Source organism: Vipera berus (assembly GCF_964194415.1).
Source record: "Vipera berus genome assembly, chromosome: 7".
Classification (NCBI taxonomy): Eukaryota; Metazoa; Chordata; class Lepidosauria; order Squamata; family Viperidae; genus Vipera; species Vipera berus.
The window spans coordinates 79,845,438-79,863,914 of NC_138209.1; the positions used below are offsets into that span (position 1 = coordinate 79,845,438).

Genomic DNA, 18,477 nt, shown 5'->3' on the forward strand with positions numbered 1-18,477 from the left:
TAACGCTACTCTTTTAAATTCAAGATCTACAGTTTTTATAATAGCTTTTCTTACGCAAGAAAAATGCATTGTTTAAACACTGCCTAGCATAAACTTATTCTGTTGACAAATTTACCGATACAGTGAATATCCAGGCAGTAGTTTAGATACACGTTTAGGCTTCCCAATCGAAGGGGAGAATTAATTGATACAGCCAGTTCTTGATTGGAATAAAGATGGGGGTCAAAAGAGAGAGGCTTACTCACGCTCCCAGTCGGTAACTGCTCCAAATACGGACCAGGACACAATTGTGACAATCAAGCATCGTTTATATCGAGGATTTTTCTCCTCTAGTTTCAATACCCGAGTAAGATTGGAAGTTTATTAGCATGACTTCTTAGAAGGAGCTGTAGATTTCCCAGGAGCTACAACTGCTATTATTCACAGCGTGAAAAGCAGAGAGAGTGAGTATTCTGAGAACAACCGAAAAGTCGCAGAAAAACGATTTGAATAAAATTAAAGAGTAAATTTGCCACAGCCTTTAAAAGTGACCATGGGAAAAAAATACAAGTGCACAATATCTAAGTTAAGAGAGGAGGAAGTAGGCCTTCTTGCCCCTTTAAAAACAAGAAAGGGAAATAAGAACAAGAAAGGGAGAGACAAGACAGAACAGATTGTAGCCAGCAAAAATTCCTACTTCTCATGATAGTCAAAGTAATGTTAAATTACTGTCTGGCTAGATGCTTATTAGTACTGATAGGAGACATACGACAGCATTAATTGTGACATTTCCTGCACTGAAGTTCCAGAGAGCTTATGGATGTACAAGGATGCTGCAAACTCTTGTAGTTTTTTCTTTCTTTCTATTTTTAACAACGACATCTATTCTGGTACAAGACAGCTTCGAGAGTCAAGCTACTCTATTAATGCCACTGTAGGAATACGAGTAGTGCAACACTTGTAGACCTAAAGTTTGTTGTAGAATGTTCATGAGAATTAAATGTGCACATTTTATAATAAAAATGAAGACACGGAAGGCCTGTATTTGTTTTTGTTTTTTTAGTGGACCTCTGGGAAGTCAGTACCTGTGTGTTTGTTTTATAAAGTTTAATACTTCAAGACTGTGGTGTCACTAACTATTTTTCTTTAATACTCATGAAAATCCCTGTGTCTGATGGAGACGTAAGGTAGTCTGGGCATCCTGAGACTGGAAAAGAGACATCCTCCGTTCCAACAGAACAAACTATGTACATTCTCCAGTCTAGAACCCACAAGGGATCTTTCTCTAAGAAACACTAAAAGATAAAATAATCTCTATCCACAAATAGATTAATGGAGAAACAATCCCTTCAGGTTTTAGCAATTTCAAGTCCTTTCAAGATAGGAAGCTTTGGACCTCCTTAACCAGCTCTGGGGAAAAAAGCCTTTAGCGCCCTCGGGCACCATCATCTAGATTTAATACAAATCAAACTGCACAGAGGCTTAAGTAAGTGTTAAATCCAGCAAGTAGAGGAAGCAATTTTTTTAAAAAATACTGTTTCATAATAATTTTAACGGAAAAAAAGACTAAAAGAAAGATGGTGCCATTCCTAAGCATTTTTCATAATTAAGTATCCAGGATGCTTTTATTCTTGACACTCGTCTTAATTTAAAATATTAATCACTTCTTTCCCTGAAAGATCGCAGAACAATACACTGTAGAAAAATAAATAACACCATACAGTTGCAAGGCAGGGCTCTTCACCACATTCCTTAGGAAGAAATTGAAGAATAAGTTGGAATCTTTGCCTTTATAATAGCCAGGCTTTCCTGTTGACAAAATAGGAATTGAAAAATAGGTTTGTACTGAAGTCGGTTTACGGGGGACCAAATTCCCTCTTCGCCTGAAAACAAATGTATTTCTAATTTGAAATGGTTTTGGACGTCCCGGCCAGATCTGTTGTGGGACACGAACTGTGAACATAGAGATGGAATCCCGGCTTTAACTTAAAACTATTTCAGCTATAAGTTTAGAAGCATGAAGCGAGAATAAACCAATGTTACCCCACATACAGATGGTCTTCGGGCAATGTCGGCACTCGGGACGGGAAGTTCGGTCGCTACGGATGCGTCCGTAAAGCGCGACATCACGTGATCTTGGCAGTGGCAACCCCAGCCCTCCCCACTGCTGTTATTAAGCGAGAAACATACGTCATTAAACTAGCACCTCCTTGCAACTTCCTGCCAGCTTCCCACAACCAATGGGGAAGCTGTCAGGAAGTTACACATTGCAGGAAATTTGCAAGAAGGCAGGTATGGGGGGAGCCCTCCCAAGGGGGAGGGAGGGAGGGGGTGTCGTGGGGAGGAAAGGCACGAAAATACAGGTAAAATAAACCGAGGGGGAACTCAACCCTTACTTTTCCGCCGTATTGCTCCAGTTTTTGCAAAGCCTCTGTGGTTTGTTCTTTGAACTTCTTGCTCATCTGTCTCTTGGAAAGCTGGGGGGGGGGGTGAGGGGAGGGGCAAAATTAACAGGCAAACAGGACAGTGGGATTTTTAAATGGTCAGACACGGTGCAACTGCACAGCCTCTCTGCTTAGCCAAATGCCTCGTTCAATCTAGACAGGATACTGTTCTTTTATGGGGCAGTCAGCCAAACATAGCAGCAGTTTTGATTTTTAAACCACAGTTTCCGAAATAAATACACATGGATGGGTTTATAGATTATAACAGAATATCAGAGTTGGAAGGGACCTTGGAGGTCTTCCAGTCCAACCCCCTGCTCAAGGCAGGAGACTTTAGACCAGCCTCTTCTTGAAAACCTCCAGTGTTGGAGCATTCACAGCTTCTGGAGGCAGGCAGTTCCACTGATTAATTGTTCCCACCGTCGGGAAATTTCTCCTTAGTTCCAGGTTGCTTCTTTCCTTGATTAGTTTTCATCCGTTGCTTCTTGTCCTGCCTTCAGGTGTTTTGGAGAAGAGCTTGACACCCCCTATATATTATACTAACCCATAAACCATGGTTTGAAATCAGAGGTGCTTGGATTGACACGCTAAGCAAGACGAAAGAAATGAGGTTATGGCTGAAGTTGATGAGCAAATCCAGTTACTGCATCTTACATGGCCTGACCTGAGTTAGTTACACAATGCTCTCCATTAATGGGATGGATTTTATAATACAGATCCTCACTTGCCACAAACCAGGAAAACTTAGAACCAAGTTATAAGCAAACATTCTGATAAGCTGGGATTAAACATGGTTATACTCACACTAGAAAGCAGATGCTTCAGATGACCATTAAGCCAAAAGCCAACGACAGCACTCAACTGTACCAAGGCATTCAGTCCCCTCCTAAATACTTCATCATCTGAATGGGCCTTTTTTAAATAGAAGAAATGGAATAAACACATATTCACTTGGTTTAAGAATCACTCGCCAAAAAGCAGAGCCATACAAGCCGCCTCCACCCCATTATCATCATCATCATCATCATGTGGGATCCAGAAAAGGTCCAGAACAAAATTGCAATGCTTTAATGTAATTGAAAATGCATTCATGGAATACTGTTAATGTGACGATCCTCTTTGTATCATATAACAATCTTGCAGTTGCTGGTAATCTGGAGCGACTCCACTCGGGGGGCTGCGTTCCAGAATGCTGGGCACTTCACAAAGATCCGGGGGGACCCACACGAAGCGCCTTCCTCTTCTAAGTAAAAGCTTTTCGACTACACTAAGCAGCGTTGACCAGCCCATTCACTTTTAGGTTTCAGCTCCAGAAGACTGGTGCCATTTGTAATTTACGCAGGATATAGTGTAAATATCTACACGTGTATTGAACGTTCTACGTTTATCTACGTTTGCCCGTTATGTGTGTCTGTATGGGTTTACACATTTCAATGGAACACACTTTCAAATATTCACAATCTCACACCTGCTCGCTTGCCGCAAACACTTGTCGTTTGAGGGCTAATAAGGTGAAGCCAAGACACTGCAGTCACTTTAAAAAAGGTACTGATTTGATTACAAAGCATTATTCTGATTGGGAGGGGAAAAATTGGATATGGATAGGCATTTTTTTCTTTAATGATGTTGGTCAGTGACTGCAACTGATATATACATATATGAGCTGCATAAATCTTACTATTTAAAGATAGCTTAAAACAGGGGTCTTCTGGGAGTTGAAGTCCGCAAGTCACAAAAGGGCCAAGTCTGAAGACCCCTGGTTTAAAACAACTATTCTTCACCATAAACAAAAATTTTCGGGAAGAACCTTGCAATGCAATCGTGTTGGTCACGATCTTTAAGGCCCTACATGGCATGGGTCCGGGTTACCTCAGGGACCACTTGCTGCCGGCATCGACTCCCCTCCGCCCTGTGCGTTCCCACAGAGAGGGCCTCCTCAGGGTGCCGCCAGTCAGGGAATGTCGACTGGTGGCCCCCAGGGGGAGGGCCTTCTCTGTGGGGGCTCCGGCTTTATGGAATCAACTGCCGGTGGAGCTCCGGATGGCACCAGACCTTCGAACTTTCCGTCGGGGCCTGAAGACCCATCTGTTCGAATTAGCTGGTCTGGCCTGATGGGGGATTATGGGCTTTTAATTGTTTTTAATCTGTACTTCTGTTTTAATTGGGCATGGATTTAATTCTTTTTAATTTTTGTATAGTGTTTCTTATGTATGCCCTGTGAACCGCCCTGAGTCCCACCAAGGAGAAGGGCGGTATATAAATCAAATAAACTATAAACTATAAACTATAATGCTAATAGGTGGCATGTGGGATGTTAGCAGAGGCCTAAGGGAACACCTGCTGCCGGCATCAAGTTCCCTTCGTCCTGTGCGCTCCCACAGGGAGGGCCTTCTCAGGGTGCCGACGGGAAAAGACTGCCGGCGGATAACACCCAGGGGGAGGGCCTTCTCAGTGGGTGCGCCTGCCCTGTGGAACCAGCTGCCCGTGGCGCTTAGGACTGCCCCCGACCTTTGGTCATTCCGCTGGGACCTGAAGACCTGGCTCTTCGAGCTTTCCGGCCCAAGCTGAGAGTTTTTAATTGGGGTTTTATATTTTTCAGGGATCAAATTTAATTATTTTTAACTGTTTTTAACCTTTGTATTGTATTGACTTTTTAAATGCTTTGTAAACCGCCCTGAGTCCTACGGGAAAAGGGCGGTATATAAATCCAATAAACTTAAACTTAAACTTAATTCGTAAATTGTGGTGAGGACCTATTAAAGGAGTTGTCACAAGGAAAAAAAACTTTCCGTAACCCCATGCTGAAACGATGTAGTAAGAGAGTCTGTCACATCTGCTATTCAAAAAAACACACAAGCTGGCAGCCGCCTGAGATGGCCCTTCTTCCCTTGTGTATTTACTGTGAACCTTCAGCTCAGAAGATAACCACGAGGCCTTAAGCAAAGACAGCAGGGTGATGTATCAAGGCAGAAGCTTTCTTATTTCGGTGGGAGAATAGCTGGGAATATTTTGCCCTCAAGTTGGTTCCTCTCTTAATTACATTTTTTAACCTCTGCCTGCTGCTTCCTGGGAGGAGTTGTTTTTCCCCCCCCAGAATGGGCTGAAAAACAGTGGCTCAAAGACAACGTCGGCGAGAGAATCGGGGCCTTCAGACCCAATATCCGAAGTGGTGGCCTCTCAACCTTGGCAACTCGGTAACTTCAAGTTGCCAAGGTTGAGCAACACAGATCTGGAGGTATAACAGAGCAGGTTCCTTTGCACCGACACCGCTGGAAACATCCAGGGTTTGCCACGATGAAATCCGGAGAGAGAAAAATCAGAACACGAAACGCGTCCTCCCGCCCCATCGTGGCCAAGCAAAGGGGACCGTCTCCCTCTTCCCCGTGTTCATCAAAAGACTTGCCTTGGGGCCCCCCCACCGCCTGTTGGGCACGAGCACGGGAGATTTAGGAAAGCGGTGCCCGAAATCTGAAAGCCCAAAAGGCCGGGGCAACCCGTGACAGAGACCTACCAAAGCCCCTTTTAACACCGGGACCAGCCGAGGGAGCAACGGGAGGGTTTTCTGCGCGGCTCCTTCCACCGAGAGCAGTTCTTTGAAGCCTTCCTGGGAGATGAACGTGTACGGGTGCCTCGTCTCTCTCAGCCCCTGCCGGAGTCACACAACACAGCGTTAACACACGGCTCCCTTTTTGCCTCTGAAATTCGTAGAAGGAAAAAAGAGGGAAAGAAAACAAAAACCCTGCAAGAGCCACGGAGGCTATGCTGGAACAATCCAGAGATTTCTTCCATTTCAAATGCACGTTTGCCCCCTTCTGGGTCTATCCAGCTTTGCAACGTTCAACAAGGACATTCTTTACATTTATGCAGTAGGAGAAAGAAAGGAAGAAAGGAAGAAAGAAAGAAAGAAAGAAAGAAAGAAAGAAAGAAAGAAAGAAAGAAAGAAAGAAAGAAAGAAGAAGAAGAAAAAGAAAGAAAAGGAAGGAAAAGAAAAAGGAAGGAAGAAGAAAGAAAAGAAAGGAAAGAAGGAAGGAAGGGAAGAGAAAGAAAGAAAGAAGAGAAAGGAAGGAAGAAAGAAGAAAGAAAGAAAAAGAAGGAAAAGGAAGAAAAAGAAAGAAAAAAAGGAAAAGGAAGGAAGAAAAAGAAAGAAAGAAAGAAAGAAAGAAAGAAAGAAAGAAAGAAAGAAAGAAAGAAAGAAAGAAAGAAAGAAAGAAAGAAAGAAAGAAAGAAAGAAAGTAAGTCAAAGTTTGGGGATCAATTCATTTTTATTAGCCTTTACTACTACTACTACTACTACTACTACTACTACTACTACTACTACTAGAGAAATTCTCAATTTCTCCGCTTGCCCAAACCCCAACCCCAGCTAAACCACAGAAGAATGACAGGAAGAAAGCAGATCACTTCTTAGACCCAGTTCTTTCTTTCGTGCATAGGCATTTTTTTTTGGACAAAACTGTCACTGGGCTTCCAGTGTCCTTCATAAAATTGTAACTTTGGTGTGTTTTTTTACAAAAAAGGGTTAGGGTTGTAATACATGGTTTTTAAGAAAACTCCAGCTTCCCCTTGCCCTTGGAACAGAGTCAAGCAGAACATACAAATTGCAGGAATTCCCTTCCAAGCTTGGAAAGCTGATTTACCTCTGCTAAATGAATAAGAAGAGGATCAAACTGAAGCGTTGCAGGGTGGCAGTCCCATTGCAGTTTGTGCCTTACGGAGCCATGGACCAATCTGGAACAAAGCGCTGGAGATGTAAATTACGGTTGCCAAGAGACGACACTGACAGGGAAGGGAGGGAGGGAGGGAGGGAGGGAGGGAAGGAAGGAAGGAAGGGAGGAGCTTCCCGTATTTTTCACTTAATTTCAAACTTTCTAAAATACCTTTTACAAAATTAGTACATTTATTTTAGCACAATCCTACAAATATATCCTGTTTCATGGGCTCTCAAACAATGCCATTAACATCCTGGCAACTATTGAAACAGGACGGTCTCAAGTGTTAGACAGACAGCAGTGAATCTGCGTCCTGAGGGGGCTTCGGTGGGAAGCCCTGCACGCCAGGCCCGGCCCACCTGGCCCTTTCACCAACTCCACTCCGCACTCAAGTATTCAGCTTCACCGACTCAGCTTGGATGGACTGAGTGTTTAAGAAGACACCCACGTGGACTAGAAAGTCCTGCCAACGGCAGAAAGCAGAAATCACCACTTTGGGGGGCAGTGGTAACAGATACTGTAAGCTTGCTTCCCATAGCTATTTTCTGGTTCTAAGAGTTGTAAAAGTTTGTTCCCTATTTACGTAACAGTTCGGTCTGGTTTACCAACTGATTTTTTACCTTGACAACTTCAGCTCTTACAACTTCACAAATAGAAGGGTTGTTATTTTTTATTTATTAAGTATGTTACTTTTAAAAAAACAACTTATAATCTTCTACCATTATCAATCAGGGAGAAGAAAAGAACTACCCAACTTCTATTAAACGGAAACATTTTAAGATGAAAACTCACAGTATAAGCAGAACTTCCTCACTATTTGGTTAACGGTATTGGAGATGCACATGCCTCTTTAATACCAGCACAAAAAGTACCGGTAATTTGCCTTTAATTTTTAAGTAAATTTAATCTTTCCAAGTAGAAATAAGAAATCAACTCACGTTACTACAAGGGCGTAAACTGATATTTGCAAGTTTGAAAGGAAGAATGGCAAATGCAATAAGTGAATTTTATGGACTGAGGCAAAAATGTGACAACTGCTTTTTAAAACCACTCTGAAGCAGCCAGAAGAAATATTTGCAGCAATGAATTCAGACACCTGCAAAACTAATAAACGCTTTTGAAAAATGTTTTACTTCTGGAAAAATCTTTAAGCAATGTACATTCCCAGACACAAGTAAAATTATCTTTTCTTAGTCGTATTATTTTTGGATTATTGCTCTTTTGTTGTACTTTGTTGTACTTTGACAATAAAGGTTTATTATATTATTTTAATCTTCATGTAGTACAATTCAAAGCCCATCTCGTTCCCCATTAAGTATACGGGAGAGCGCATTCACCGCCCTGAGTCCTTCGGGAGAAGGGCGGTATACAAATATAATAATAAATAAATAAATAAAATTCCCCAAAAGTGAAAAACACTTAAAAAAGCTAATATGCGAATGAAGCAGTACTGATTTGATTAAACATTTAGGACATAAATTTAATTTGCTCACCCAGGTCCCAGGTATTACCTGCAAGGGATGCCCCCTTTAGAATAAATGGCTGCAAAGGTGGAAGATACTCTTGACTCAACGCTGAACTAGAACAAAAAGAAATAACATGGTCAGCATATTGTTATTCTAACACAGATATACCCCAGCAAGACACGGCTTTAGTCTAAGTCCTACTGAAGGTGCTTTTGCAGTACTGATCTCTTTTGTTGTTGTTGTTGTTAGTTGCGAAGTCGTGTCCAACCCCTCGGGACCCCATGGACAACGTTCCTCCAGGCCTTCCTGTCCTCTACCATCTTCTGGAGTCCATTTAGGCTCACGCCTCCTGCTTCAGTGACTCCATCCAGCCACCTCATTCTCCGTCGTCCCCTTCTTCTCTTGCCCTCCACCTTTCCCAGCATTAGGCTCTTCTCCAGTGAGTCCTTCCTTCTCATTAGGTGGCCAAAGGATTTGAGTTTCAGCTTCAGGATCTGGCCTTCTAAAGAGCAGTCAGGGTTGATCTCCTCTAGGACTGACCGGTTTGATCGCCTTGCAGTCCAAGGGACTCGCAGGAGTCTTCTCCAGCAATATAGTTTAAAGGCAGTAATCCATAAAGGGGACTGCTCTCTAGGTTATATTATTATAAAGGATGTATTATTATAAAAACATAAACGTATATTCAGAACGAAGATTTAAACCAGAAAGCGTGCACAGGCCAAACACTTCCAGCTGGCCAAAGATTATGTGACTTTTCTTCTTGACTTAAAGAACACGAAGAGGCAAAAGTGAGCCAGCTGGAGTTTACATTAATAAGAGAACACAAAAAGAAGAAGGGAAAGGAGCGACTCAAACCAGAGTTAACTTTTTGCTAACGCTGCTTAGAGCGAGGAACAGCACAGCCAGCTGCCAACCACCCACCCGTCCGTCCCAGGGTGGCTCTCTGCCTTCTGGGCGGTTTCTAACGTCACTAGAACTTGAACTCAGATCCAGGAAGCCTCCTTGCCTGCAAGGGACGGCGATTATCCATAAATTCAGCAAGTTCCTCCGCTCTTCTCCCAGAAGGCAGGACTAAAAGATTTAAAAGAATCCTCAAATGAAAAGAGCATGTTCGCCCTTCAGTTACGGCATCGAAATGTGGTAAGAAGTTTGGGGGAAAAACTCAAGAGGGGAAAAAAGAAACCTAGAAAAACAGAATACACAGGAGTGAAATTGCTGCTTCTCCATAGGGAAAAGGCTCTGCTTTCAAGATAAGCCGCCCACCCTCCACAGAAAAGGACTCTTTAGTAAGTCAGTCGTTCCAGTGTCCTAATCAAGGAAGGGAATATCAGGGACTTCCCTAACAAAGGATGGCACAGAAGCTCATGCTGGCATTTTGCAAGAACCCCAAAATAATGTAAAATGGAAACCTGGACCGGGATCCGTCTCAACGACATTACTATGGAAACCTTATCTCTTAAGGTTGGCTGATGGAGAGAATAAAATATACAATACAGCATAGGAAGAAGATGTTTTAGAACAAAATGGTGGGCTGAGTATCGCTCCTTATGAAATTAAGATTTAAAAAAAGGAAAGGGCAGTAAATGGGCAGATATAAATAAAACACATTTTATATATTTTTAAAACATGTAAAAATAGGCACATTAGTTTTGAAAGCAAAATAAAGAAAGAGAATGAAAAATAATCTGTGCTATTAAGAGAAAAAAAGAAAAAAAATACAATAAACTGGGAATCTTTCAGCCAAGATAAAAAGACCTGATAACGCCAAGGGATTTATTAAATCTCTAAGCTTCCTATAATGCATGTCTAAAAATCCTGCACACGTGAAATAGGAATTTTCTGTCTATTAGAGCATTTATTTGGATATATTCAAAAGATCTGGAGACTGCTAAAAACATTATCATGTTTAATCACTATAAATCCAAGTCAGTTTAGAAAAGGTGGCTTTTCACAAAGGCCCCTCAGAGTCATTGTTGGGTTCCACTGTCGGAAAAACTAATCACTCTCTCTAATCCTAACGTCAGCTTTGGGGTGGGGGGAGGTCTCACGTCTTTCCGTGCCTGAGAAGGAGCCACACTAAGCTGATAGGAGGATCAGAAATCCTGCAACTTGCCCAAGCATTAGAGATGCTAGAAAAGCTTTCGAAAGGAATTACAGCCATCCAGGAAAGGACCAAAGAAGCTTTCTGAACAGCAGGTGCAAAGGCTGGACGCCACTCCAATTCTCAACCAGATCTGATGCCGAAGGAAAGAACTTTGTGGTTGTTGTCCCTGTGGTCAATTTCGGCAGAAGACATCAAATCTGCCATTAGAACTGGAACCTCCTTGAAAGTCCCTGCCGTGAAGTGAGACTTAGCAGGGACAGTCCCAAATTCAGGGGAGCAAACGAGAGAAGCAACCCGGCTTCCTGGAGCCAGGTAGCGTGGCAACTTGATAATGGTGGTGGTGGTGGTGATGATGATGATCAGAATCAGAATAAAGCTGGAAGGGACCTTGGAGTTGCTCCAGTCCAGCTCAAGCAGGAGACCCCCTACCATTTCAGACTGTCCAGTCTTGTCTTAAAAACCTCCAGTGATGAAGCACCAACAACTTCTGAAGGCAAAATTGTTCCACTGGTCAACTGTCCTCACAGTTAAAAAAAATATCCTTAATTCCAGGTTGCTTCTCTCCTTGATCAGTTTCCATCCGTTGCTTCTTGACTTACCTTCAGGTGCTTTGGAGAATAAGCTGACCCCCTCCTCTTTGTGGCAGCCCCTGAGATATTGGAAGACTGTTCTCATGTCACCCCTTGTCCTTTTTTTCTGTAGACTGGCCACACCCAAATCCTGCAACTGTTCTTCGTGTGTTTTAGCCTCCAGGCCTCTAATCATCTTTGTTGCTCTTCTCTGCACTTTTTCCAAAGTCTCAACACCTTTTTTGTAATGTGGTGACCAAAACTGGATGCAGTATTGATGACGTTGTGCATCCACTTGTGTCTGACTCTACGGGCCAGGTCTCGCCAGATCTGCTTCTTTGAGTTGTTCTATGCTGGCTGAGGAATTCTGGGAGTTGAAGTCCACAAGTCATAAAAGGGCCAAGTTTGAAGACCCTTGGCTTTGAGGGTGCCCTGCCAGCCTGTTCTGGGGTCAGGCAAGGGCATTTCCCAGTCTGAAGGTATTTCACTGTGTAATATTCAGGACACAAGACGCGGAAGACAAATGGGAGAGGCCACTCGATGTAGGCCACTCCTAACCCTTGAAAAGGGATAATGGCGGGGAAGGAGAGCCCAGTCTTGGGGTGCCAATGAATAAACGCCACCCCTGCAACAAGACTGGGCTTTGTCAGCTAATGGGCCCTATCTAAAGCCTTTAAAAAGGATTATTCCTCAATCTGGACCTGCTGAGGCAATGAGGCTAAGACCAGCACACATGCGCACACACACACACACAGACAGACACCGTACATACCGGATCAATGGTTTTGGGATTAAGCCGGTCACTCGGCCGAGGCCGCAACTTCAAGGCCGAAGCTGGAGAGGCTGCAGGAGCTGAGCTGGTCTTCCTCTTCTGGGTCTCCCTTTTCTCTCTTGTTCCGCGGCACGGAGACGTCCCCTTCCCCACCTTGCCTGCCAAATACCAAGAAGAGAAGGCCCCGGGGTGGGGTGGGGAGAATCAGCCCCCGGATATATATATATATATATATTTGGGGAACTTATTTTATCACTGGCTGGAAAAATGAGACAAGAGTAAGAACTTAACCTTTATGACTAAGCAAAAATCAACCCAGATTTTACATTGTTCATTAAGTACTAATGAATTGCAATGACAGAAAATAAAATACATATCTATCTATCTATCTATCTATCTATCTATCTATCTATCTATCTATCTATCTATCTATCTATCTATCTATCTATCTATCCATACCTATATATCTATATCTATCTAACCATTTATCTAATCTATTCAATCTATCACCTATCTCTCTGTCTGTCTATCCATCCATCCATCATCTATGTATCCATCCATCCATCCATCCCTCTATCCATCCATCCATCATCTACCTGCCTACCTGCCTGCCTATAAGAGGAGGAGCGAAGAAGAGGCGCGTGAGTACCGGCTGCTGCTGCCTGGCTGGTGCCTTCGGCTTCCTCGGCCCGCTGCATCCCTTCCTGGGGGGCGGCCTAAGGGGGGGGCGGCCTCATTGCGCTGCACCCAGCAGGCGCCTGCAAAGGGGGGCAGAGGAGGCTCAGGCGCCTGGGCTCGGGGGAGGTGGGGCGGAGGGGACAGCCCAGGGCTGGGGGGGGCAGTTCATGGCTGCAGGGAGGGGGGGAAAGAGGCCGGGGGGAGGGCGCTGGCATCAGCTCTGCTCTTCCCGCCTGGCTGCCCTCTGCTCCTCCTGGGGGGGCAGCTCCCTCCATGGCCTCGGGGGCGACCGGGGGGGGCAGGCTGGCTGCTCCAGGAAGACGGGAACCGGACACTGACACCAACAACAGCCCTGCCAGGGAGCACCTGCTCCGGGGGGGAGGGGGCAGCTTGGGGATGCCCAAGGTCAGAGGGCAGGACCAGGGGACGGAGAGAGGATCCGCTTAAGGCTTGGATGGGGGACCACTAGGAGATCCCAGGCAGAAGTAAACGGGAAGGCTGGCTCGGGACTGGAGACAAGGGGGGAAAAAAAGCCCTGGGACGGATGGGGGTCCGGCAGGGAATTCTAGACAGGAGGCAATAGAGAGCCTGGGGCTGAGAAAAGGAATGGGGCGGATGAGTTTAAGGATGGGGGGCCACCAGGAGATCCCAGGGAGAAGGCAAAGCAGAACTACTTTGGCCTTTTGGCTAAAAAAAAAGATGACTTGGGCTTGGTCTATGGACAGGGGACCACCAGGAGACCCCAGGCAGAAGGCAACAGGGAGGCCTCGATGCCTTCAGGAGATCATCCAGAGACGGCCTCCCCAGGGATGAATTTGGCCAGGGCAAAGATTAGGGGGGGCCACCAGGAGATCACAGGAGCCCCCCATCACAACTACACATGACTGCTGTGACAGGCCAGGCCGGGACGGGAGACCACCAGGAAATCCCAGGAGGCGGAACGACCGGCCGGCCAAGCTCCTCCCCTGGGTTGCCTCTCCACCCCCCCCCCCGCAAAGGGATTCGGGAAAAAGCCGTCTGCACATGATCCGGGGCGGATAGGCCTGCCTGAAATACCGCGTCGGGGACGGCGGGCCGTCCGCTTCACTCCGGCGGGGGAAGCAGGGAGGAAAGCCCGTCGGTCGCGCCGCGCAAATTGAGGTAGGCCGCTGCGGCCCTGACGTTGCTATGAGAACTACGGGGCGGCGGAGAGGCCAAACGTCACCCGAACGCGCCCGCGCTTGGAACGCCGGCGCCCTCTAGGGGTCCGTCGCAGCGGAGCGAAGAGGGGCTGGATCACCTTGGCAACCTTAAGACTTGTGGACTTCAGCTCCCAGAACTGAGGAATTCTGGGAGCTGAAGTCCACAAGTCTTAACATTGTCAAGCTTGCAGACCCCTGGACTAGAAGACCCCCGAGCTCTATTCGGATTGAATAAAAAATGCATCTGCGAATAGAGTCAAACTCGGCGCGACTATTACAGTTCTGAGGATCTGCAGCGAGAGCAGAGTCGAACTGGAGAGGCTGGCGGGGGTTTTGCTTTTCTTCCTTCTTGCTGAAACCAGGGGTGGTAAACATCTGGCCTCGACCACAACGTCTGCAGGGGCTGCTGTTTCGCACACCGGAGAAGAAACAAAGGCAGCGGCCCTTTCCCAGTTTTGCAGGTTGCCCACCGGAGGGAAGTGCCGCTCCGTAGTTCCCTTCTGCCATTCCAATGGGAAAGGAGAGTTCAAAACAATAATTGCAAACAGATTGGAAAGAATTGCAAATAAATACACAACGATTGCAAATAAGCACGGAAGAGTCTAGGTGGTCCACGTTCCTTTTACTCACTTATAGAAAGTGAGCAAGCACAGCTTCCTGTTTTATCTATATCAATCAATCAATCTCAGAACGGAGCTGGAAGGGACCTTGGAGGTCTTCTAGTCCAACCCCCTGCTATACAAAATTAAAAAAACGAAAAAGTATTACTGTTTTGGTTTTTTTTTTTAAAAAAAACCTTTACACTTAATGCAACGGCTGTCATTTCCTCATGAAATGAATTCTTGCTTCTTACACAATATTCTTTGTTGAACCTACATGAAGGGGATTGCCTCACCTCCATCTTTGGGACCGGATGGATGCAACTGTGTGTTTTGAAAGAGAGACAAGGAAATAATAATAAAAATAACCCCTCATTAATGTCTTTCTTGGGACCTGAAGACCCTTTGCTATCTTTGATCTAAAATGTGTCAGGCGCAGTAAAGGTATGGGCTGTAAAGAGGAGAAGCTGAGAAACTTCATGGATAATTGATTTAAAGCTTCTCTAGAAGGTGTAAGATCAAAGAGAGGCTTAATGTGTTTATAACTGCCCTGGAGAGCAGTCAACCAAGGCCTGGAAGGCGGCCGATCTTGGTCAATTAATGAACAGGAGTTGCTTTCTTCTCCAAGTCATTCTTTCTACAGACAGACTTTTTCTTATAAAAATATAGCGAAGTTGGGAATTGATGGCTTGAAGTTCAGCATTGTTGAAGATACTAAGTACATTTCAAATCACTTGCTGAGTTCACAGTAACACACATTGGACAACTATTTGTCTGAAATGGTATCAGGTCTCCTGCCTGAGCAGGGGGTTGGACTAGAAGACCTCCAGGGTCCCTTCCAACTCTGTTATTCCACACTAAGCTCTGGCTTGTTTCTCAGATGTAATTCAGGGGACAGACACAGCTGAGCCCCAAATTTCTGTTGCTACGTGAACATCTGTTAAGTGAGTTTCGTTCATTCATTCCTCTCTTGCCACAGTTGATAAGCAAATTGCTGCAGTTGTTAAACTAGTAACACAATTGCTAAGTGGATCTGGCTTCCCCATTTGACTTGGCTGGTCATAAAGTCACAAAAGGGGATCATACGACCCAGGGACACTGCGACCATCATACATACGAGCCAGTTGCCAAGCCCAAGATGGATCAAGACCGCATATGGCAGTCTCATTGGCAAAAGGACCCTCAGGAGCCTCTTGGGAGGAAACATGCCGAAGAGGCCTTCATCCTGCACTGGATGATGGCTAAAAGGATGAATGAAGATGAGTCAAGCATCCAAATTTTGATCACGTGATCCTGGGGATGCTGCAGTGGTCGTAAGTGTGAAAAACGGTCATGTCACTTTTTTTCCAATGCTGTTGTAGTTTTCGATGGTCACTAAACGAATTTAACAACTTATATAACCTTCCTCAACTGTGTAATTGTATCTTTCACTTGTTATATCATTGCCTTAGAATTCAGTCACTCATACAGAATTATCCTGGCGCCGCAGCAATAAGATTTATTTGATGGGACGCTTCAGATAATTGGTACCTTAACATTCCAATTCCGATCAATTTTTTTGCCTCGCCGCTCGTGAGGAATGTTTGCGAATGTGAACTCTGCTTTTACGATAACCATCAAAAAGATCTCCTTTCTTCCCATTCTGTCCCCCCCAAAGAATAAGATGATATGCTATTATTTTTTAACACATAAATAAGGACTACGAAATTAGGCGGAATTTATTTTCTCATAAAACTCCAGCGTGCCCGAGCAGGCAATTCAGTTCAGATGGAAAAGGAACAGAAAGCTGCAGTGTCATTTTCATGTTAGATTTAAAAGAGAGAGAGAGATCTAATCCTTCGGTTCTTCGTGCCATCAAATTGGCACTAAAGCAGAATTAGTCAAAAGTTTGTAGAACTAACGCAGGGCTTGAAAGAGATTGAATTCTCTCTGATATTTTGATATTCTTTGTCTTATTTATCCTTCATCCAGCTTCCCTTTTTTCTTTGCCTGCCCCCAGCCCTCCTTTTTCTTTTGTTCAGTTCCATCCTTCGGATCATTCTGAATGCCTCTCCATTCCATCACCCACTGAATTCTCCAATATTTCTTAAGAAGACTGAACATGCTCTCCAGCTCAATATTAGCAGTAGCAATAGCACAAGCTCTTAGACTTATATACCGCTTTAGTGTGCTTTTTACAGCCCTCTCTAAGCGGTTTACAGAGTCAGCCTGTTGCCCCCAACAACCTGAGTCTTCATTTTACCGACCTCGGAAGAACGAATAGAAGGCTGAGTCAACCTTGAACCGGTCAGGATCAAACTGCTGGCAGTGGGCAGAGTCAGCCTGCAATACTGTACTCTCACCACCGCACCACCACAGCTCAATGTTAAAAAGAGCTAAGATATCTGGGACATTTCTTAGGAAGCTTAAAATGGGATGTTTTACCCCCAAGATCCTCAGACTGCAATCTCTTGTCCATGCGTCTTTCTGCCACCTTCTCCCTTATTCCTTTCTGAATGTCTATGGAGATTCTCCGTCATCCAGATCACGGTTGTCCCAAAGGTGCTTTTTCAAGAGGCAACTGGGCTTCCTTTGTTTTTCCTTGAAGACGTTTCGCTTCCCATCCAAGAAGCTTCTTCAGTTCTTCTTCAGCTTCTTTAGAACTGAAGAACCTTCCTCTTCAAGGAAAAACAAAGGAAGCCCAGTCAGAGCTGAAGAAGCTTGTTGGATTTGAATGGTCCTCACCAATTTAGTCAGAACTGAGGAAGCTTCTTGGATGAGAAGTGAAAGGAAAAACAAAGTAAGTTGTCTTCCTTGTCTTCAAGGAAAAACGAAGTAAGTCCTGTTGTCTCTAGAAAAAGCTACCTTTGAGGCATTCCTTTCTGCTCTTCTTCTATCCAGCCTTCCCTCCCTCTGCTCCACCAGCCCCAGGGCAGAGTCGCGTCCCCCTCCCCACTTGGCAACTTTAAGAGTTGTAGACTTCAACATGCTGTGGCTGGGGAATTCTGGGAGCTGAAGTTGCCAAATTCGAGACACACTGTTTTATACGTTGTAGAAAAACTTAAGTATAATAGATTGCACTGTGCAGCTGTGCAACTGCAGTAACAACTGATTTTCGTACATTTGGTATCAGAATATAGCTTTTGCAGTTCTTTCCCAAGAGAAATTCCAGTTCATATTTGAAATGACCGTTTACCTGGCAAAGGCTGGTGACCAAGGACTTTAAACTCCTTTGAGAAATACAAGAAGTGGCACTGAGGTAAAGATCTGTTTAATTTACAAATATCAGTAAAGATACTGATACCGGTCCAAATTAGACAAAGCGACACCATATTACACATGTACAACTATCTTTTTCCTTGTATAAAAGAAATTAAACCCCCTTTTTTTACAGGGTACCCCATGATTTACTAAAAAAAGAACACAACCCACTATAAAGAATTATTACCAATTCTATGTTATACTTAGCAGCAACATGTTAACAAAGGAAAATATTTGGGCGTGTAAAGTAGTTTTAATAATGGGGAAAATGGTAATACAGCCTCTTTTATTCATTTTAAAGGTACGAAACTCCAAGGGAACATTAGTTTGAAAATATCTATCTTCTAGTGTCATTTTCAACAAATAAATTTCATTTTCTGAAAAGTAACTTGGGGGGGGGGGAATCACACCTATAACATCTGCCACCTATTGTAAAAACAATTTCCTTATATATTACAAAGACTTGAGAGTTGTCATCTTTCCTTGCTATAATGAAAATAATCAGATTGTTTGCAGCCTCTGGTCCTATGAGGGATACCAGCTGGTAGGTGTTACAGTAAAAAATATTAACCCAGACCAAATCTATTTATCCCGTGAGAATCTGCTATATTAGTCCTATTGCAAATATCCTGATTTTAAGGTTTTTTTCTCTCTCTTTTTAAAAAAACTGAAAATACAAAAATATCAGGACAAATATAAATTAATATATATTAAAGCATTGGGAAAAAAGTAAAAA

At 44.1% G+C, this 18,477-nt stretch overlaps 1 protein-coding gene across 2 annotated transcripts; it reads right to left on the reverse strand.

Moving 5' to 3' along the window:
- Positions 1 to 1,560: 1,560 nt before the first annotated feature.
- PACRGL (parkin coregulated like) lies at positions 1,561 to 13,876 on the reverse strand. Of its 2 annotated transcripts, XM_081333305.1 has the most exons (9): positions 13,778 to 13,876; positions 12,693 to 12,801; positions 12,044 to 12,201; positions 8,644 to 8,711; positions 7,061 to 7,151; positions 5,935 to 6,069; positions 3,228 to 3,335; positions 2,376 to 2,456; positions 1,561 to 1,788 (listed from the first exon to the last, which is right to left on the reverse strand). In XM_081333305.1, the coding sequence occupies exons 2-9, from the start codon at positions 12,739 to 12,741 to the stop codon at positions 1,732 to 1,734; spliced, it is 747 nt and encodes a 248-aa protein (XP_081189431.1). In that variant the 5' UTR covers positions 12,742 to 12,801; positions 13,778 to 13,876; the 3' UTR covers positions 1,561 to 1,731. The 2 variants fall into 2 exon arrangements, with proteins under 2 accessions (XP_081189431.1, XP_081189432.1); XM_081333306.1 differs by lacking the exon at positions 13,778 to 13,876 and having other exon boundaries at positions 12,693 to 13,719.
- Between the last annotated feature and the right edge of the window lie 4,601 nt (positions 13,877 to 18,477).

Bases quoted from the DNA above. Each gene is read 5' to 3' on its own strand.
- PACRGL (XM_081333305.1), bottom strand. From the start codon at position 12,741: ATGCAGCGGGCCGAGGAAGCCGAAGGCACCAGCCAGGCAGCAGCAGCC. The intron at 3,336-5,934 runs GTAGGTCTCTGT...TATTTAAAAAAG, and splicing joins CGGTGTTAAAAGGGGCTTTG to GCCCATTCAGATGATGAAGT. The intron at 1,789-2,375 runs GTAAGGGTTGAG...TTTTGTCAACAG, and splicing joins TGGAGCAATACGGCGGAAAA to GAAAGCCTGGCTATTATAAA.